Source organism: Erithacus rubecula (assembly GCF_903797595.1).
Source record: "Erithacus rubecula genome assembly, chromosome: 5".
In the NCBI taxonomy this organism is placed as follows: Eukaryota; Metazoa; Chordata; class Aves; order Passeriformes; family Muscicapidae; genus Erithacus; species Erithacus rubecula.
The window spans coordinates 67,127,840-67,148,659 of record NC_136687.1 but is presented as its reverse complement, the minus strand read 5'-3'; the positions used below and the strand labels follow the sequence as shown (position 1 = coordinate 67,148,659).

Genomic DNA, 20,820 nt, shown 5'->3' with positions numbered 1-20,820 from the left:
TCCTTTCAGCATGGGCCGGTGGGCAAGGTGGCCTGGGAAACGCCCTTCCCTGCTGGGCCTCTGCCACAGCCTCAGCTCTCTGAGCGCTCTGGCTGCAAGGCTGGATCTTGATCAGCTGCATTTTTAAAAGAGGGACTCATCCTTAATCTGCTGGGATTAAAAAGGGATGGAGTTTTACTACTCCGCACAATTTAGGCGGTGTAAACAAGTGTTTTGCAAACCCCAGGACCAACAACAATCAGTCACTGTCAGCAAAAGCAAGTGCTCTACCCTGGTTGGGGCCAGACTTGAGTCTCACTGCAAAGCCATGGTCCCACTAATGCTGGTGGTCATGGCTGCACCCAGCAGCTGGTACTGGCCCTGGGGGCTGCAGAGGACTTGGCTGCCGAGGGTTCTTCCTGCTTCCAGCAGAGTTACTGCATCCTTTTGCCCAGAGAAAAACAAGAAACGGGAGGCAGGGCAGAGAGGCTCAGGCAACAGTTCATTAGAATAATTTAAAAGTGTATTCTTCAGTAGGTTCGGTGTGTTTCACAGCTTTGGTTCTGCCTGCGAGGCTTCCCATCGCAGGGTGGCCACCAAGGCCCCGTCTCCGCTGGCCGGGGATGCCAGGGAGCTGCTCAGTCAGTCACTGTCGCTGCCGGGTTGGTGGGACACCGCCCCACGGCCGAGCGGCACCCGGAGGCAGGCGGGCAGCGCTGCCCTGCCGGTGGACGGAGAGACCTTGCTGGCAGAGGAGACACTGCGGGCCAGGGGCTGCGTGGGGAACATGATTGTGCCACGGGGGGCCTCCAGGAGCTGCCAGATCTCCCCCGAGGTGGAGCTGCCCAGGTACTCCCAGGGCCGGCGCCCGCTGCCGTCCCGCACCTGCACCTGGCAGCCGAGCTGCAGCACCAGCACCTTGATGACAAGCTGGTGGCCGTGTATGGCAGCCAGGTGCAGCGGCGTGTACCCGCAGCCCGAGCGGGCGTCCACGTCCAGGGCCAGCCCGGCCTGCCGCGCCGCCGCCGCCAGCTCCTGCAGGCCCGGCCCGTCGCCGTGCTTGGCCAGCCAGTGCAGCACCGTGAAGCCTGAGATGAAGTCCCTGTGCAGGGCCAGCTCGGGCTCTTCCAGAAAGAGCCCCCGCAGCTGAGCCCAGCAGCCCGCGGACATCGCCACCAGCCAGGCGTGCTCCCGCTGTGCCAGCGGCACCAGGGGTCCCCGGCTTGCGGCGTTCCTGGGGGAGCTCTTGGCGAGCAGGGAGCGGGGCTGCCGCCCGCAGTCATCGTGCACAGAGGGAGCGGCGCCCTGCGCCTCCGACAGGGCGAGCTGGCACCTGATGCTCCGGAAAACTGGCAGCGGGGCTGGGGGCTGGCTCTCTGCGGCTGGGGGCACTGCGGGGCCCTGTGCTGGCAGCAGGGACTGGCGTGGGGGTGACCTGGCGAGGGGCGGCTGCAGGGAGCGGGATGCGGATGGGAGAGTGGCGGACTGTGGCAGCGATTGGGGTGGGGGGGACCTGCTGGGGCGCAGGATCCCAGGACCTGAGGGCAGAGTCAGACTTTGAGACGGGTACAGCCGCAGGACTTGAGGCTGGGCTGATCCCTTGGGGGCCAGCCCCCTGGATCCCCTCGGCAAGTCTGGGGATGGTCTGGTGGGGAGCTGCTGCAGGGACCTGGACTGCGATGGGGGCAGCCTGGTGGAAGCGAGCGCCTCGGAGCCCGGTAAAAGCAGTGGCGATGAGGAGGGGCTGGCAGGGAGTGCCTGCAGAGAACGGGACAGGGGCAGCACCTCCGGGGCGGACAGCAGCGGCAAGGATCGGGATGGGGGCAAGTCGCGGGGGGACAGCGCCCTGGGGCCCGATGGCAGCGGCGGGGACTGGCTGCGTCCGGCGTGGGGTCGCCTCCCCGGGCTTGTCGAGGGCCGTGGCGCCTTCAGAAAGAGCAGCCCGGTCGCGGGCTGCGGCGGAGATCGGGGCTGAGGCAACCTGTAGGGAGGCAGCATCTCGGGGGGCTGAGGAAACCTGTAGGGAGGCGGCTTCTGCACGGGCGGCAGCGGTGGCGTCCGGGAGCGGGACGCTGTGGCAGGCGGCGGCGGGGACAGGGAGCGGGGCGGCGCAGCGGGGGACAGCGCCCCGGGACCCGACGGCAGCGCCGGGGGCCGGGGCCACGCTGTGCCGGCGGGGCGGAGCGGCCAGGCGCCCGCGGACAGCGGCTGGCTCCGGTACGGCGGGGGCTGCGGCGGGGGCGGCGGGGAGCGGCAGCGGGGCGGCCGGGGGGCGGCCGGGGGCCCGGGCCCCGGCGCGGGGACAGCGGCAGCGGCGGCGGCGGCGGCGGCAGCGCGGCGCGCCCGGCGGCACTCGCAGCACGGCCCGCCGCGGCCCCGGGCCGAGCAGCCCCCCGCCCCGCCGGGCCGCCCCTGCTCTGCCGCCTCCCCGCGGGGGCCGCGCCGCCCCTCGGGGTCGCTTCGGGCCGGCGGCGGCCCCTTCTTTTCCTCCTCCTCCTGCTCCCGCTGCTCCTCCGGCGGCGGCAGCTCCTCATCGAGGAGGTCGCGGTACCTGCGGCGGAGGACGATGTCCTTGGAGGCGCCGGGGGCGGCGGCGGGGTGGACGGTGGCCAGGGAGTTGACGAGGCTCTTGAAGTACTCGCGGCGCTCCCGCCGCTGCTGCTCCGTCAGCGCCGGGTCGCGGAGGAAGCGCTGGAAGTGTCGGAGCAGCGCCGTGTTGGGGGCTCGCCCCCCGGCCGCCCAGAGGAAGTCCAGCACAGCCTCCTGGCTCAGCTCCCGCGCCATGCTCCGCGCCGGCCGGCTGTCGGTGCTCCTGCGGTGCCTCGGTGCTCGGCGCTGCGCCCAGGTGCGGCGGGGAAACCCGCCTCCTGCCGCGCCGGGCCTCTCCGCCTCCTCCTCCGCGGCCGGGCCGCCACCCCACGGTCGCCTTTGCCCGGGGTGGCGGCCCGTGGAGGGGCGACAGCGCTGAGGAGACGTGACATCGACGGAGAGATGCAGGCTAATGGGGCGGGAGGAGCTGAAAAGTGTGAGAGTTCTTTGCTGGCGGGCAGTGAGACCAGGGAGCTGCTTATCAGTCATTGTGTCCATGAACGGACAGGAGACGATAGGCACAGATTGAAATGCAGGGAACTCCATTTGTGTGTGAGGAAAAACTATTTTATATTGAGGGTGGTCAGCCATGGGAACAGGTTGGCTGGAGAGGGTAGGTCTCCATCCTCAGGGACATTCAGTGCTCCACGGCTCACCTAAACACCAGAGGTGCCTCCCAACCTGAACTGCTCTGTGGTTCAGTGACTTAGGAAAACTGACAGTAAAGATTCACAGATGTGCTGTGGTTTGGGGTAGCTGCTATTACAAGTGTATGGGATTGTACCCATGTACGACAACCACACACCTAATACCAAGAGTGTCTGCAGCCTGAAATCATATCTCACCTCATCTCATCTAAAACTCAAACCTTGTACTGTTGTGGGGATCTCGCTTTGTTCTGCACTGCCCATGCTGTTACCACAGGTGTGTACATAACAGCTGAGAGGGACAGGTAAGATCAGTGTGCCCTGTGCACACCAAACCAATGACAGCCCGGGCCCCAAGCACTTTGGGGACTGAATGGTGGGTAGAGAGTGTGGCAGAGAAGGTGTGCTGGATTTTCTGTCTTGCAGTCAGAGAATGAAGGCACTGAGCTCAGTGCAGGCTCCCTGGATTTAAAGAGGTCTGGATCAGGCCCTAAGTCACACTTCAGAAGCCATCTCTGCTGCAGGCTCCCGGCTATCCATAAATATTTTTAGCTGCCTGTCATGTAAGCAGCTGGAATATCCTCCAGCCTGCTGCAAACCCAGAAGTGTGTGCAGCCCTCCAAACCACGGGTAGAGATTGCAATAGATGCTGTGTACAAGCTAGATCCCATCAGCAGTGCTCATCTGTGTGGGGTGCAGGGGCTGGGGAGAGGATAAGGCATTTTAGCATTTTATCACTTTGTGCATTGCTTTGGTGCTGTTCTGCAAGGCATGAATACATTTCTCCCTCCTCTTCTGAGGAGCCCTGGATTGCAGTCACAACAGCATTTGTTAGCAGCGTGCTCTCAGCTCAAGCGACTGAGAGGAAATGAATGGAGGAGCATAATGGTTGTAACTGTGATCACAAATAAGAAAGGAAGGTAGATTGTGAAGATTAAAAAACCCAATAAACAACAGTGGCAAACACTACTATGGGAAGTGTTGCCTTGGCTTAATGAACCAAGGCTTAAGGAGGAGGCTTTCCTTGGTATCCCACTGGCTGTGACCCATTTGGCTGTGACAGGGTTAATGCCCTTTGTAGGTACATGCCAGAGCTCCCTTTGGTTTAGGGGCAGATTCCCCTTACAGCCTGGGCTGAAAAACACATTTTGGGTTTAAAGGGGTGTAATGCTGCAGGCAGGCAAGGAAAGGTATAGCCCTTCTACCTGGGCTTGCTTCATCACCCACTTCATGCTGAGAGGCTTAAAGAGACTCTTGTTTCCCCTTATCATCCAGTGATTTACCCTGTCTGCAAGTTGGTCACTTTGGGTTGTGGGCAGGGCTCTTCAGAATGGCTCACTCTCTTTGGGTGAGATCTTTTAGTTTTTTTGGGTGAAATTCGAGTGAGCACTGAGTAGAACTAATCACAACATGGAGGCAGGATCGAGCACTACTTCAACATTAAAGGAAAAAAATAAAGCCCACCACTTAGTCTTGTAGGTTTATGTTGTTGTCCCTGAAGATGTTGCCTTTAGGGAGCTCTGTACTCGTGTTTGTCTTTAAACGGGAGGGAAGTTACCAAACTTCAGTGTCTGCGTGTGTGTCTTCTCATCCCGTTTAACTGACAAATTGCCCTGCAATGACACAAAAGGGCATTACAGCCCCTTTTTTGCTCTGATGGCCAACTTTGGAAACATTGGAACAGTTCCCGTGGGGTCTCTAGCATGAGGGGCTGGCTATTCCCTTTGCCCAGGTATTGATTCGTTGCCAACAGGCACAAAACTTGGAGGAACGAGGTGCTGAACGCTGGGGGTTGCAGGGAACTGTGCTAGCTGAGATGTGGGAAGATTGCAGAACATTTCTTTGTGCTGATGTTCTCCTCCCCCTGCTCTTTCAGCAGGGACAGCCATACCCAGGAGGGTGTACGTGCATGGGTATCACGGAGGAAACTCGGCCACAGCTCTCCCAGCCCCGGGCCAAGGAAGGACACGGTGAGTCACACCAAGGTTTTGTGGGCGCGGGAGATTTTCGTGTTGGTTGAGTTATGCTGATGCAGGAGTATCATGCATCTCTAATCCAGACGAGGAGAAGCTGTGTCTGCCTCACCCACAGGTGCCACGAGGGCAGCTCTTTGGTTAGCATCACCAGGTTTCCACTAGAGGCTGCACTGGCCCAGGTGCATTTCCCGGTGCAGGCTGGCTCAGCACCTCCTCACCTGGAGCTGTGTGTGCAGGAGGAATTTGCTACAAGAGCAGCAATGAGTCTAATACTGAATACGGAATCCTCCCTCGGATATTGGCATTAACGCCTCACAGCGTAGAGTGATAAAAGCACCGCATCAGCTATGCTTGCAGGATGTTCCTGGTAGACACCCTTGGATGTCACCAGCTTTGCTGCTGAGGGCTGCACCTGTGCCCAGCTGAGGGCACTGCCCAGCTACAGATCTTCAGCAGGTAGTGCATTTCCACTGCTTCTGGTTCAGGGTGGGGATGCAGGAGCAGCTGGGGGAGACCACTCTCCAAAACCAGCTCCTGAGGTCTTTAAAACACAGTCATAAAAGCTGCCGGAAGGAGCTACTTGGACTGTGTAGCCCTCCTCAAACAGACATGTGTTACTACGTAGCTGAACAGAAATGGCTTTTGGAGGAAAAAGTTACAAGCTTGACATCAAAGGGGCTACAAAAGGTAAGTGTATGCGGAGCTCTATCTGCTTATGACTAGCCCGGGTCATTTCCTTGTGCTCTCAGCTTTTATTCTGCTGGCTTTTTCCTTTTGATTCTGTGGATGTTCACATATGAGGATAGCTCTGGTGCGTCCATAATTCAGCGTGCAGCAAATAGGGTCTCTTGTCTTCTGTAGCCCTTTGGGGATGTAAGTTTCACAAAGCAATGCAGGGCACTTTCTTCACCACTTTGGTCAAAGATTTGCAAGCAGGCACGTTGAGCTCAGTCCTAAGACTCTCCCTTTTTAGGTGAGGGGATGTCATGCTCAACACCAGGATGTTACGTGTTTGCCAGCTAGAGCAGCGAGGAGCCAGCTATGCTTCTCTTCATCCCTGGAAATCATTTAGTGGAGTGGGAGAGCAACTGACCGCCGTGGCTGCTGTTCCGCATACCAAGTGTGTCGAAAAACGGTGTGTGTGTATGTGCGTGACAGAAGAGAAGTGCTCGGAGAAACAAGAGGAGTGAGGTGGCAGGTTTTGTCCTCTGTGATGTTACACAACGGAGTTAAGGGCTCCTGTGTGCCTCCCTGTTAGAAACGCCTCTTTGCCGAATCCTTGTACTTCTTCACCTAACTGCTGGCAGGAGGACCTTGCTGTTGGCTTGCTTGTGCGTCTCTCTGCAAGGCTGGAGCAGAAGTGTCTGTGCGCTCCGCCGCGGGGCTGCCAGGGTGGGCGATAGAGACCCTGCGGGGTTAAGGGGTCGGGTGCCCGCGGCCCGGCGTGGGGGGCGTGTGCAGGACAGGATTAGTGGGTCACGGCCGGGCACCGCCGCAGCCCCCCGGGCTCCCGCCGCCTTTCGGGGCTCCCCTAACGGCGGGGCGGCGCCGCCCGCCCGCCCGCGCTGCCCGGCGGCCCCGGGGGAGGGCCGGGGGGGTCCCGCCTCGCCGCCCGGCCCCTTTGCATTGCGCATGGGCCCTCCCCGCCGGGTGGCCATGTTGCAGCGCTAGCAGGCAGCGCAGAGGCGGCGGGCGGCGGCGCAGCGCAGAGCTCCGCAGCGCGATGGCCGTGGCCGTGGGCAGACCGGCGGTGCGCGGGGCCGGGGGGGAGCGGGGGCGGCGCGGGGCAGCGCCCGGGCGCTGCGGGGGCTGCGGGGGCGCGGTGCCGCGGATGCCGCGCCGGGGTGGAGGGTGCGGTGCCCGCGGGGGGCTGCGGGGCGCCGCCTCTGACCCCTCCCGGGGCCGGGGGAGCTCGCGCCAAACTTTTGTTGGCCGCGGTTTGGGGCCGCGGCTCGTGATCGCGGCGGGGCCGTGGCGGCGGCGGCGGCGGCGCTGCTCCCGGAGCCCCGCGGGCGCGGGGACGCGGCGGGGCCGGTCCCGGGCTGCGCTCCGGTGCCGGTGCTTGCCGCGGTGGGGACAGCGGGGAGCGGGAAGGGCTGCGCCCCGTGCGGGTGGGCAGCCGCGGGCGGGACTGCCCGCGGTCCCCGGGCGGCTGCGGCGGGCGAGGCTCGGCAGTCCCGGCATGGAGTTCTTCCGAGGGGCACGCGTGTGCCGCGTTTTCCAGCGTGACCGTTCCTCTGGGGATGTGGTGGTTCGCGTTGAGAAAGACAAAAGATTTCCCCCTCACAGGGAGAAAGTGAAAAAAACCCCAAACCCACAAAAGCTAACAGCTAGTGCCGAAAAAGAAAAGGGAGTTTCTCTTGCATCCAGCTTGCAGAAACGTGAATGGAAGCACCGTGACCAGACTGAATGCACTTTTGTGCGTCGTCGGCCAGGGGAGGGAGAGACTTGACCGACTTCCCGGTAACTTTTTCAGTGCTTGGGAGTAACAGAAGTTGCCCACGAGTGGAGGGCTTGAATGTGGCTCCCTCTCAAAATAGGAAAATGGTCTGCGTTCAAGATGTGACCAGGATGAGACGAGTTTCTTTTAGCGTTTATTGTGTGCTTATGGATCTGCGGGGCGGTACGGTTCCTCTGATGTGGCAAAGCAAATGTATGGAGATGGGGTTAATGGTGTTACTGGAGGTGGGGAAGTTAAGCTACTAAGCAAAATAAGAGCTGGTGTTTCTTAACAGAATACCTATAAATTATACCAGCCATTTGTAAAGCTGCTTCTGAAATGTTTCCTTGATCTTAAGGTCTAAAGCGTGTTTGGAAATTGAAGTTTGTCTTTCAGTGTAAGACTATGCATTGAAATCACGGCTTCAGATGTTTTTTTAGGGCAAGCTGAAGGGTATTGCCAAGCAGAGCCTTTTGGCTTTGTGTGGAGCGGCAACTTTGCAGCATGAATAGGCTCAGGAACGTGGCTTATTGCAAGACGTGATTGCTGTTTGTTCTTGTGGATGTGTTTGGCGCTCTTTTTTTGTTACTAAGTTAAACCGGTGCTGCTGCCGAGACTCTCGGGTTGTTTTGGTTAATCCAAGTCCACGGGCCATCCCAGAACAGCATCCGCAGAGGGTTTTGCACCAGTTAAACCAAATTCTTGTCAGTGTTCTGCCGGGTGCAGTCCGGTGGGACCGAGTGCAGATAAAGCATCCCTCGGTGTGTGTGAGGAAGAGGGAGGGAGGAGGGTGCTCGGCTTCCTCGCAGGCAGCGAGGGCAGACCCTCCCTCCATCCTCGGGAATCTGTGCTTTTTGGGCAAGGGAGTCGTTGTACCTTGGGGTGATAAGAGAAGAAAGGACAGTGGGCTGGCAATCAGGACGTGTTGGGGATGTTCTCTCTTGTGTACCTCCTTATCTAATCCTTTCTGCTCCCACTTTGCATGCTGCTGCTGTGCTGCTGGGAGGGTGGCAGGGAGTTGGAAGGAATAGTTAATTATATGTTAGAGCAAGGCTGGTGAAAAAATATGATTAAGTGGAGCTGTGAGTGGCGTGCATCTTGTTGGAGGGAGAATTAAAGGAAGGAGGGGAGAAAAAAAGCAAAGGAATGAAACCAAAAGCGAGTCAGTTGGAGTTAAAATGATGATAACATTCCTGAGTCACAACCTTTTACATCCTGGCAGGAAATGACATTATGTTAATTGTAAAAGTATGCATAAAAAATAACTTCAGCAAACTGCTCTGAAGTGCCTGTGTTTAATTGTAGCCGAGCAGGGCGTGTTTTGGTAGGATGGGCTGCTTTCTTTGCAAGGCCCTGATCCCACAGATGTGAAGGCACATGTGTAATGTGCTGCCTGTAATTTCGTTTGGCTTAATGGAGACTGATCTCGGCTTGCAAATGTAAGGGCATGCATAAGCAAAGTTTTTTCAGGATGGGTGCTGGGAGCTGCCCTGGGAGCTCTCAGCTGATGAAAGCCATGCCTGTGCTGCAGCATGCCCCAGGCTGAGGGGATGCTGTGGTCATCTGGGCTCAGTGGCAGATAAGCCACTTCCAGTCTGGAAGCTGTTGAGATGTGCTGGATAGGGGATGCTTTTCTTCCTCTTGGATTAATTCCCAGCATCTTGACCAGTGGTGGATGGTTTCTTAGTAGATCAGAGAGTGGAAGAGGTCTCTGGCCTGTCTACCCTTCTCTTTATGTGTTTATCCTAAATGTATACAGAACCAGAGCTTGATCGTGTTACAGGAGTGAGGCTCATGTTCAAGAGTATACATCGGTGTATCCCCCTCTCCAAATCTAACAAAAACTGAGGGAAAATGGAGCTGGAATGCAGATTTTGCATGGGAACCATAGGAAACATTATCTGAGAGATTAAAACAGCACAGTGTATTCTTATTCTTCAGTCTGTTTTAAAAATACTTGATAATGAGAGACTGCTGGTTTCCATGGAGGGGAGGAAGGAGAGGGAGGTGGGAAGGTAGAGTGGGGCTGAGGCCTCTGTGCTTTACCCTTGAGCAGCAGATTTGCTGGCACCCCCTGGGGTCAGCACCTTTGCAGAGCCACATCCATGTGTGCTGCTGTGTGCCACAGGGCCACTGTGACCACTGCCTTGGGACCAGAGATGGGCACCAGGGAAGGGGGTGTCCCAAGCTTTTACCCCAGGTTTGCAGGGCTGCAGACTCCTCACCATGAACGTGGGGGTGCTGTGGGTGTACTTTTGGGCCTGGCCTGCACCATGGAAGCAGCCCTGGGTGGTGCACACAGGGCTGTGTTTTAGTTTGTGACCCTTTTTATTTCCTTTATTCACCTCGGTGCCTTGTTTGCTGTAGGAAATTCTTTCAGACAATTCTTGCTGCTCCTGTTGATGTTAACAATGGTGGGAACCTGCCTCCTCCTTGCTTTTATTTCAGCACAGCCTCTGTCACAGGGCAGGTTGTGTGTCCAGCCCGCCACACTCTCAGGACCTCCAGCTTTTGCAGTGTGAATGAGCTGAGCTGGAGTCAGGACGTGATGGAGATACTTGGAAAGTCCTTGCTTTGGATAGGTAAGATGATGGGGAAACAATTTTAGTGCCTGAGTAAGGGCCCTAAAATAATTATGGGGATTGATTAGGTAAGCAGCATGAATCTGAGAAATAAAATACTCAGAAGCTGAGGCATGTTTGATGTGCAGCCCCTGAGAGAGAGAGCTTTTCTGGGACTGTCCACTCTGCAGCCATCTGAGGGTTCTTGCTTCTCTCATGGCCTTTCTGAGGCTCTTTGAGGTGATTCTGGGGGCATGGGACTGCTCAGTGCTTGCTTGGCAGGAGAGATCCAAGGGCACAGGGTCTGCTCTTGGCTTGGCAAATGCTGCAGCTTCATCCAGCCTTGCCCTTGGCGTGGTTTGGCTCTAGGCTTTGGTCCTGTGAGCTGCAGGGGCTCTTTCAGGAAAAGATACTGAAGCAGCTTCAGCCTAGAACAGTTGGATGCAGCCAGGTGATGTAAAAATAAACAAGAAAAGCCTCCCAATAGTAGTGGTAGCTTTTTTTAGGTGCACTGTGGAGCTGCCTTCACTTCCAGCTCTGTGAGCAGCTCTGCAGCCCACTGGAGTAAGCGATGCGTGATAATGGTTCAGACAAACAGCACGGCACGGGGAGAGCTCAGTGCTGCTGCTGGAGGAGGCTCTGGAGCAGACACAGAACCAGCTCTGGGGTCTGGCTCTCTCAGCTAGCAGCAGCACTAACAGAAATTTACCCCTAGTGTTGTTCTTGCTCCCTGGGGTGGATGCCATTGTTTGTGTCCACCCTGCAGTGGGAGTAGGAGATGCTCCTTCTTGGCTGCTTCCTTCAGTCTGGATGCCTTGCCCTGTGCTGTGCACCATGGTGCCTGGTTTAGACACATGTGGGTCAGGACTTTGTTCCCAGAGCTGTTCCTGTCCACAGCTTGGGCGTGAACAAGATGGTGATGTGGGTGTAGGCAAGGTCCACTTGGCCGTGCACGAGGTGCTGAAGGAAGTGCCACAAGAAGGAAGAACAGCTCCCTGTGGTTTTCCTTCAGCAGCTCCCTGCCTTTCTGGAAGTTTTCTGCCTCTCTGGAGTGCACTGCTCATCCCATCCAAGTGCTGCTCTGTTGGCACGAGCTGTAGTCCAATGGCCATTACTGCCTTTCCCTGCTAGTACAGTTATTTTGCTGAGCTCTGTGATTTATGAGTCGAGCTATCTTTGGGACTCCTTACTTAAAAATACAGGCTGTGCCCGTGTTTTTGGTGACACAGGCTTAGGATCTGAATTTGCAATTAGAGCTCTTGAAGTGCCTGAAAACAGGAAGAAACTGCATCTTTTCCTGCAGACTTAAGGTTTTTGTTTTCTGTAGTAGCATATCACATAAGGTGCTGTCAAAGACAGCTCTGCTCCTGTTGCGAGGAGCTGATGCTTTCTTCCATCTGAGCTTACAGCTTCTTCAGATCTTTCTGTTGCCTAATTAGATTTTCTGTTTCTGGGTTTATTTTCAGATGGGATCTAGCTGCTGGAAATATGTTATTGAAGTGCTATAATTGTGGGTTATTTCTTTACCAGATCTGCTCATGAATACTTGGCACAAGCTAATAGAAAAAGACTCAGTTTAGAAACACTTTGGTTTTGCCTTGGTTGTTGCCCCCGCTTTGCCAGCGGCTCCTGAGAACTGAGAACTGATTCCTGTGCACAGCACTAGTTCTAATATAAATTGTTCCTGGAAATCTGCATGCCTCTGATGTCTTTCATTCAGGAGTTGTATTAACCTCTCTCACGTGGTGGGTGTGGAAGTGAGGAGCTGTTTTGACTCCTGGCGGGATATTTTTAAATGTCTTGCTGGGCTGTTTGGGGCTGTCTGTGGATCTGGGCAGAAGGTGTTCTGCTAGTCTGGGTATTTCACTGGTGACTTCCCTGAGTGCACAGTGAAATACATATTGCAACATCTTGTGCAGGCAAAAGGCTCAACAGAACTTACTTGGTGCTGAATGCACCAAGTGTGCAAAGTGCTTTGTGTAGGCACGTGAACTTGGCTTGAATTAAGTTTCTGATAGTCTGGTGGTGGCAGCTGTGGTTTTGTCTGTAGAGAAAGTGAAAGGCTCAGGTTGGGGAGATGGTTTGTTTGGTGACCCTGTGAGCTTGTGGCTCCACAGAGCAGCAGGGAGAGAGGTTCACAGGGAGTACAGCAGTGTGAGCAGCAGAGGTGGAACTGCAGAGCTGCCTTTAGCCTTCCAGAGAGAGCGTCCCACCTGTAGCCACAGACACATCTTTGTGTTTGACACACACAGATCATCTCCCTTCAGCCCCATGTGCACCTTTCTCCTCTGATCTGGGTCAGCCTGGAAGCTTTTGGCAGCTTTCAGATGAATGAACTATGCCAGGCTGATGGTCCTGGCATAATTCTTCTAGGATAAAATTTGGCAGGCAACAGACTAGCTTGGAAATTAGAAACTTGCAGCCTGGAAAGGTGAAGGTACCAGCTTATGGCTGAGACTCATTCCTGGCATCTCCCTGCAGGAACATGGATTCCCCCACATTGCCTGGATGTGTCTAGGAAATGTACAGGGCTGCCAGTAAAGAGGTTGTGCATAAATGTAGTTGGATTTTCCTTTTCTTGCTTCATCTCTGGTTAAAGATTTTACTTTTCTCTGCTGTCTCCTTTAGTTTTAATTGGTAGGATTAAAATTCTTGTATATCTGTGGAATAAACACAGAAACAGCATGGCTCATGTTATTTCAATAGTCTTTGTTGTTGTTTTGTTCCTAGTTGGAGGTGTCACGACTAGTATTGTCACAAACTGTTGAATTAAATAATTGGGAGCAGTACTCATTTATTGTGAGCTTTTACAGTGCAAAGATTAGGTTGTCATACTGCGAGCAGGTAAATGCTGGGAGTGATTATAAGGCTTAATGCAGCCATCTGGGACTGAACATATGCACAGCCCTCAAATCTTCATGTCAAGGCCCCAAGAGGAGCAGGGATTTTGTGGTTTCGTCTGGTGACAAATCACACCACTTCATCACCACATCCATTGGCTGCTGCCTTTTCCTCCTCCAGATCTGTTTCATGTCTGAGTTGGCCTATGGCAGGCCTCATTGTACTTTGCTTTTCTGGGCAGTCAGAGTTCTGAGATTTTTTTGCCTGAGTGTAAGCACGAGGGTATGGACACTGGGGTGGGGGGAAATCATTTTTCAAATCTTGTTTCAGCAGTTTATCTAGAGCTTCCCATAACTCTGGGCAGGTAACTCCCTGCTAATGGGGTTTTCTTAGCAGAAGAAACTACCAGTCAACCATTATGCCTCTGTTAGCCTATAGAATCAGAAGATCAGGATTTTTCATTACATTTGAAAGGGGTTTCATTGGTTTCCTGTATCTTGTATGTAATTTCTAAGCCAAGAGAAATCCCTAGTGCTTTTAAATGAATGTTTTTCTGCCACAAGCTGTCTTTTATAACAGAAAATGCCAGTCTAGTCTCATCCTGTTTCATCTGCCTCATTAATATTAAATACATGGCACTTTAATATGGCAGCCAGAGCAAAAGCAGGGAATTTCAGCTAATACCTGACAATGGCAAGCTGAGATTAAAAGATATCAGAGTGCTGTCACTATATATAAAGTAACTGGCATTTTTCAGGAGCTTTTGACCTAATTTATGTCAGTTCTTTTCTCCCCCTGCTCCTTTAAATCTTTCCATCTTGGAGTGAGCCCTGACGTGCTCCTGCCTTTCTCCCAGGCCTGGTTCACTCTTCTGGGAGAGGGAAGGGTTTGGTGATTGCAGCACAAGTCCCTGCTGTCCAGTGGACACAAAAAGTGGCACCAGATCCGGGAGCTCTTTTGGGGAGAGCTTTCATGGAAGAAATGTGGACTTGGGCTGTGGGGCAGCTCTTCAGCTAAGCTGTGGTAGGCTCTCCTGATGCTCTGCATTACAAAGAACCTGGCTGAAAGTAAAAGAATAAAGAACTTTTGAGAGAAGTGCCTCCCCTTCTGGGAGGGGCAGTTGATGGTCAGTGAACAATTGGAACGATTCAGTGTCTGCGATGTGATTGAGCAGTGCTGTCAGGGGACCTCGGCTGTGTGTTTCCAGGTAGTGAATATTCACCCGGCTGAAAGCATTCCTGCTCGGCAGCGTGTGGAGTGGGCGATTATTAATGATTAGGGCAGTGATTACCAGAGCCACGCGGCTTTAGGGTTTGTGTGGCTGCCGTGCTGCGGCTGCTTTGGGTGTTTTGGGTGTTTTGGTCTCTGGTTTGGTGTGTGGTGTTGGGCAAACGCCCTTGTCTCGGTGTGAGATAATTCCCTCCCTTGTTTTGTGAGGTGCCATCAGTGAGTTAATAGCACACCAGAGTCACCTCTGCAGACCTCGCCCTGTTGCACCAAATCGAGTGAACTCCCGTGGCACAGAGGCATGACCAGATTAATGCTTTAATTAAAACTGCCTTCAAGAAAATAACTATTCAAATAGGGTAATATGCAAGTTGTGTGTTCAAGGAGAGGTAACAATAAGGAGGAAGGGTTTAAAGGTGAGCAGTGTGAGTAACTCTGACCTTGTTTCTCTGGGTTTGTGTGAATGCCATTGAGGGCAATTTTCACATAGAGCATTCCTCAGAGATACTTAATTTGTCTGGTGTAGGCCAGAACCATTTAAACACAAAGCCAGAGGTGTTTTGTTGCTTAAACAAAACATTATTTGAAATTGTGGGTTGCCATGTGACTCCTGTCTGTTACTGCACACGGCTACATTTCCTCTAGGTTTGGCTTTGCCAGGAATGGAGCTCGGCAAAGCAATTTTTTTTCCAGTGGGATGAGCTTTACAAGATTTTGATACAACCTGAGGAAAGCAGGATTTTCATAGCCTAACCAAGTAACCTGATGATTTCTTCCAGTGGGTTGAGCCAGAAAGCCAGAAGTATAAATCCAGGCTAGCTGTGATACAGTTTATGTGCTGTCCTGGTTTCAGTTTGAAGGGAACTATAAAGTTCACGCGGGCTAGAAAATGTTTCTGGCATGAAGTAGGTGGTTGGTCCCCATGTAAAACCCACGGTAAGGAGTCCCAAGGGAAGGGTGTGTGGATGTTGTCAGCATCCACTGCGGTGAAAGTATCATTTTCTGAGCTGTGTGTGCTGAAAGGTCTTGGCAACTGGGAGCTGCTTGGGGCTGGAGCCTTCTGTTCCCGTTTTTGGGCTGTGCCTTGCAGAGGACAGTGGCCCAGCATTTAGGGTTCAGTGGTGCTGGGTGGAGAGAAGGAGGATGGAGATGGATGTGTGCCATCCTCCTGGGTACTGTGTGAGTAGGAAGGTTGTGTGAGCCTGCTCTTGAGGTTTATGCTCCAGTTGGCACCCTCGGGGGCTACTGAGTGACCTGAGCAAATGGGAATGAAGACACCAAGCTCCCGAGGGAGGGCAGCTCCAGCCTCACTGATTGCTGGGGTGGGCATGTGCTGCTGGCCAGGTGCAGGCACAGCCTCTTGGGCTGCATGTACAGACTCAGCTCCTTCTGGACAGCCGTGGGAGGGAGAGCTGGGCATTAGCCTTGCTCTTTGAAGGCTTCCCAACTTCCTCAGCAGGTATTTATGTATCTGTCAGACCCCAGCTGCTCTGGGGTATGAGCAACCCAGGCAGGGCTGCCTGTGGCTTCGTGCATCACCTCCTGCTTTGAGCAACGTGGAGGTGGAGACTGCAATCTTGATCGGGAATATGCAGCAGCAGATCCCTGGCTTTGGAATCTCATTAAATAACTGGAGCCAAGGGCAAAAACGTGCACCGCACATGGGAATTGTGGCCCAGATTTGGGATAGGTCTGCAGCACTCGGAGTTACAGAGCATGTCAGAGCAAGGAGCTCTTGATGTGAGCTGATCTTCCCTAGACCTCTGCAGGAAGGGCTTGCCTGGAGCAGGCTTCGTTTGCCTTGGGCTGTGTTTGTCTTCCCGAGTCCTTAGGTTTGGTGCATGGGTTTGTGACAGGATTTACCTGCTCTATCGGGTGTGCACGGCTGGGCTGCTCGTCTGTCACAGCCACTCTGGCTCCACGGGGCTCACACTGAGCTGTGAGCTGTGTTCTGTGTGCTCTGTGCTGTGAGCCAGGCTGACAGCCCAGGGCTTTGCCAATGCAGGGGTACCTGACCTGCCCTACTGCCTGTCCTGCTGCTAACAGGGAAAAAGGGGGTGAGAAATCTGAGTGCTGCCATCACAAAAAGCTACGGTGCAAAGTAACCACGGGAAGTGCCAGCTAATGGCAAATCCTCTTCCTTATTGTTGTTATTCAGAGAAACAGCCTTGCAAAATGTTCCGTTCCAGAAGCTGTCCTTGAGCTGTGGATTTCAACCAAGAGCAGTGCAATATGTATCAGCTGCACTCATAAGGTTGCAAGAGTTTGGATTGGTTAGCTTGACTGTTCTGGAGAAATCTGAGCAGCTGGGCTGTCCAGAAGCATAGTACTCCAGGGAATTCAGTCTGTTTGCTTTTGGGGTGTAAGGGAGAGTAACACTGCAAGTGTGGGTTTCGTTTAACGCTGCCCTGTTACAAGCAGTGGGTTCCTACAGCACAAGTCTTGACAGGAGGGCAGAAATTAGAGTTGCATCTGAATCCAACTTGCCTCTGCTTTCCCTCCGAAGTGCAAACATGACTGGGGTGGACACTGGAAGCAGAATGTGGTGGCCAACATTAATTAGTCTGTGGGGGTGGATACTGGCTCCAGTTTAACCTTCTAGCAGGACTGCTCCAACAGCTAATGGTTGTTGCAGCAGCTTGTGTATGGAATAATTTATGAATTTGGAAGAGGACGATTCCAGAGAATGTGGGTGAATGCCAGTGGTTTGCAAACCTCTGCCAATGGTCTTGTGAGCGGCGGGCTGCTGTGGGAAAAATAACATTGGATTAGTGCAGGGTAATGTTTGGAAGTGTCCCACTTAGCTCCTAAAGCCTGGCCCTTGTGCAGAGCAGTGCTGGGCTCTCCAGGCAGCAGAAATGCATTAAATACGTGTCTGCTGCATACACAAACAAGAAGTGGGGAGCAGCACAGGGAGATGTTTTTAGGCACAGGCTTTTCCCAGGCAGCATCTTTGTCATTTGGGAGGACAGTTTCCTTGTTCCAGGTGACTGGACTGTTTGGGCATGTGCCAGATCACTTGATCTTGCAGCTCCAGGGCAGCTGGGTCCCACTACAGCCCCATCCCCTGGCTCGGGAGCTGCAGTCGGGCGCTTTCATGGGCACCTGCAGCACTCCAGGCCTCTTTGCAGCTCGTCAGGCTCCTGCTTTTAATTAAACTGTCGCGACACTGGGCAGCCCGAGGATGCCTGCCATCCCAGAAGCCAAAGGGCCGGCTCACAAAGGTGTTTGGAGCCTTGGAATGCGGATGGGAAGCCTTTTAGGATCCCTGCCTGCCTCCCACTAATTGTGGTTGATCTGCTCTCTGCTCATCCCTCCTCAGTGGCAGAGCTGAAAACATCTCTGAGCTCTGGTTTTACTAACAGCCCGTGAACGTGCAGCTCTGCCAGAGACTTTGTTGGGATGCAGAACTTGGGAAGAAGCAGCAGCTAGGGGAAGTCTGGTCTGGAACTAAAGTGGGGGGAACACACCAAACACAGGGTTGGTACTAGGTTTTGGATCAAGTCCTTGGAATTATTTCCAAGTCCAAAGATAATTTTATTGTTACAGGATGCATTTAATTACCTTGTGGAACATAGTCACCAATGTAGGTTTGTGTATAGAAAGACTGTTAGTACTTTGCTTTAGGAATTGTTGTTTTCTACATGTAGATATTCAAATAATAGTTAGTGTTAATGAAACTTAGCAACGGCCAAAAGGAAAATATTTTCCTCTTGCTTATTTCCTTGTACTGTACATTTAGACACTGTTCTTGTTGTTTTGGTTGGTTTTTCTGTTTTATTTTTTTTGTTAGTTTGTTTGAGCTGTGTATGTCCCTTTTTGTAGAGCAGAAAGAAAAATTGTTCACCAGCAAAAGCTAAGTTTATGGATACCACTATTTGCTGAAGGTTCAGGGGCTGGAAGCATCTGAACCTGCTGACACAAGGGGACCTGGGGTGTCACTGGGACCTGCAAAGCCCTTGCAGTGAGGAAGGAGGAAAAGGGTGACTGTACAGGCTTGTGCTTTAGTTACAGCCACTGATGGAGGGGGATGTGGGGAGGTTTTTCACATGCAGCAGCTTATGCCAGTTTTTCATCTGACTTTATTTGCGTTATTAGGATTACAGCACTAAATCTGCTCTAAACCTGCTGGAAATGCTGTGACGTGGCTGTTTGCCAGCACTGTGCACGCTGCCCCTTGCCAGGATCCAGCCCTGGGCTGGAAGCTGTGCTCACACAGCTCAGGAGCTGCTGCACCCATCCCAGCTGTGGCCTCCTTGCCTTCACAGGAGAACCCCAACTGCACCTGTGACATTTTGAATTTTCTACACCAGGAATTGCTGCCTCGGTTATAGAGGTGTTTGGAAAATTTAGAGGGAGATCCTTCCCCACTGGATGGAGTTCCCAGGCTCATCTCTCTTGTGGGGTGATGGTGCTGCCAGAGCTGCCTTTGGATGGCACATGGGATTTGGATTTCTGCTGGTGTGTTTGCAGGGAGGCTGAGGATGTTCTGGAAAGGACAGGGATGGTCAGCTGCTGGAGAGAGTTTGGCTGTGCTGTGGCAGGGACTTGTTCTGTCACATCCTTCACTTCTGGGAGTTGGTTTAAATCTCTGGAATGAAAGGTTTGTCTCTGCTCCTACTCAAAAATTGGAGCTGTCAAGCTAATCCTTGGATTCCTTGTGAGTAGAGAGTTAATCCTTTCTTCTGGTGCCATAAATGTTTATTTAGCCATGAGTTTATGAAGTTCTGCAGCAGTTACTAGTGCAGCAAAACACGAGGAGGATAAAAAAGCTGCTGTGGGGTGGCCTTCAGGTCCCATCTCCTCACAGTCCCAGAGTTATGGCTGTGCTGCAGACCTGGGTCAGATGTCCTTTTCTCTGGAGGAGCTCTGGCCAGTGAAGTTTTTTGGAAAGACAAAACATGGTCTTTCAAGGTAACCACAAAAATTTGGAATTAGTGAGGCGGAGGGAAGGAAGTAATTCAGTTGGAATATAGAATTGCTCCTATTCATAAAAATTTTAGTGTTGGCTTCCCCTGTTTAAGGCAGGAAAATCAGGACTTACTGAAGGCTAATGGGGAACTTTGTTGCTTTGAGTCAGTTGGACTAGTATTTCCAAAACTGTCAGCCAAATAATTGAGTAAACCTTTTTTGCCTTTTCCTCTGCATGCAGATTCAGTCCACCTTAATTCCACTTCCATTCTTGCTGAAAATGAAAAAGTGTGTGCTAAGGCAGACAGTATTTGTAATTTTCAATATTTATTGATTGCTGACCTTTTCTTATTCACATTAAAGGATTTCTGTGGTGCCCTGGAAGAGCTCTGTGTGCCATAAGGGGCTCTGTGTGTTCTGTTTCCCTTTCTGAAGCAGATGTGAGGCTGTGACTCAACACTCAGTGTATTAGACCATGCCATGAGTTCATTCAAAGCTGGTTCTCTTGCTTTGCTGTTTTCTGGTTACTTGGTCAGAATCACACCCAAGTGTACCTGTTGCTGGTGAGATTGATAATTCTGGACTTAGCCAAACCCAAGATGTTTTCTCTGGCCTTTGACTTAAAAACCTTACTGCTCTATATGCATGTACATATTGCATATGAATTTAAGAGCTGGTCTGAGCCAACTCTTTTCAATCCAGGTGATACTGGGTTGACACTTCCTTGGTAATGCTGGACCAGTAAAGTTTCCCTGGAGAATTCCTGTGTGTATCTATCACTTGTTTGGACTCTAAAAACCCTGGCAGGGATTTTTCAAGGAGCTGGGTGTTGAATTAGTTTGAAGTTAGGACCCATTTATACTCACTGCTGTGGTACCTGGGCATGGGATAAGCCATGTGTGTGTGTCCATCTGTGTCACCTCAGGATTTAGGTGTGAACACAGCTACTGTGAGAAATCTGAACTCTTGAGAACAGCATCCAGAGAAGTGGTAAATAAATGTCCTGAAGCTTTGACAGGCACAGGACCAGCATGGATCCTGCTTGTGAGTCCCAGGATGATTAATTATCCAGAGCACGATGTGGGGCACCTTCCAGCCCTGGGGCTTGCTGAATAGGAGCTGACAAAACGTGCCCTTGATGCATGGCTGCAGCTTTTCAGGAAGGAACACATGGGGTTAAGGAACTGGGAGGCAGCCCTGCTGGGCTGTGCCTTCACCACCTCAAGGGAAGCTGCTGCTTTTTGTGTCCCAGCAGCCCTTAATTGAGTCAGGTATTGGAACAGTGCTGCCTTGTTACAGCTTTGTAAGCAAGCCCTTTGGGCTGCCTTCCCTTCTCAGAATCCCTCTTCTGTTCTGGCTGTGTGCACAGCCCTGCCTGGACTGGAGCTGGTGGAAGCCTGGGGAAGGTTGGAGTAAAACCTGGCTCTGCTGCCAGGTTTGTGTTAATTGTCCCTTTTTGTGGCTGGGGGCAGTGTCCCAGAGAGCTGCCTCCTGTCAGTGGGTGTAACTGGAATCTCATGGAGCTGGTGTAGCACCCTTCCCTCTGTGTTGGGTCCCATGGTTGGTGTGCCTCCAGCTTTGAGCCAAGCATGGATCCAGTGACTGAACAGCCCTGGTGCAGCTGTTTCAGGCTATTTTAAGTGCATGAC

General features: G+C 53.0%; 2 protein-coding genes across 7 annotated transcripts in view; one reads left to right on the top strand and one right to left on the bottom strand.

Moving 5' to 3' along the window:
• The first annotated feature begins 635 nt into the window (after positions 1-635).
• Positions 636-20,820, top strand: part of SEPTIN11 (septin 11) — a 46,293-nt gene continuing 26,108 nt past the window's right edge. For 2 of the 6 annotated variants that reach the window (XM_079306008.1, XM_079306007.1), the window contains exon 1: positions 6,800-6,941. In XM_079306008.1, coding sequence (XP_079162134.1) covers positions 6,915-6,941 — 27 coding nt within the window. In that variant the 5' untranslated portion in view covers positions 6,800-6,914. Of the gene's footprint in view, positions 829-4,610; positions 4,691-5,091; positions 5,186-5,701; positions 5,879-6,799; positions 6,942-20,820 lie in introns of those variants that run through there. The other 4 variants (XM_079306006.1, XM_079306005.1, XM_079306004.1 and 1 more) reach the window with 4 other exon arrangements.
• On the bottom strand, positions 1,259-4,566 carry SOWAHB (sosondowah ankyrin repeat domain family member B; the record flags this gene model as incomplete). The annotated part of the gene is made up of 2 exons (XM_079306321.1): positions 1,536-4,566; positions 1,259-1,428 (listed from the first exon to the last, which is right to left on the bottom strand). Exons 1-2 carry the CDS (start codon positions 3,157-3,159, stop codon positions 1,259-1,261), a joined length of 1,794 nt encoding a protein of 597 aa, XP_079162447.1. The 5' UTR covers positions 3,160-4,566.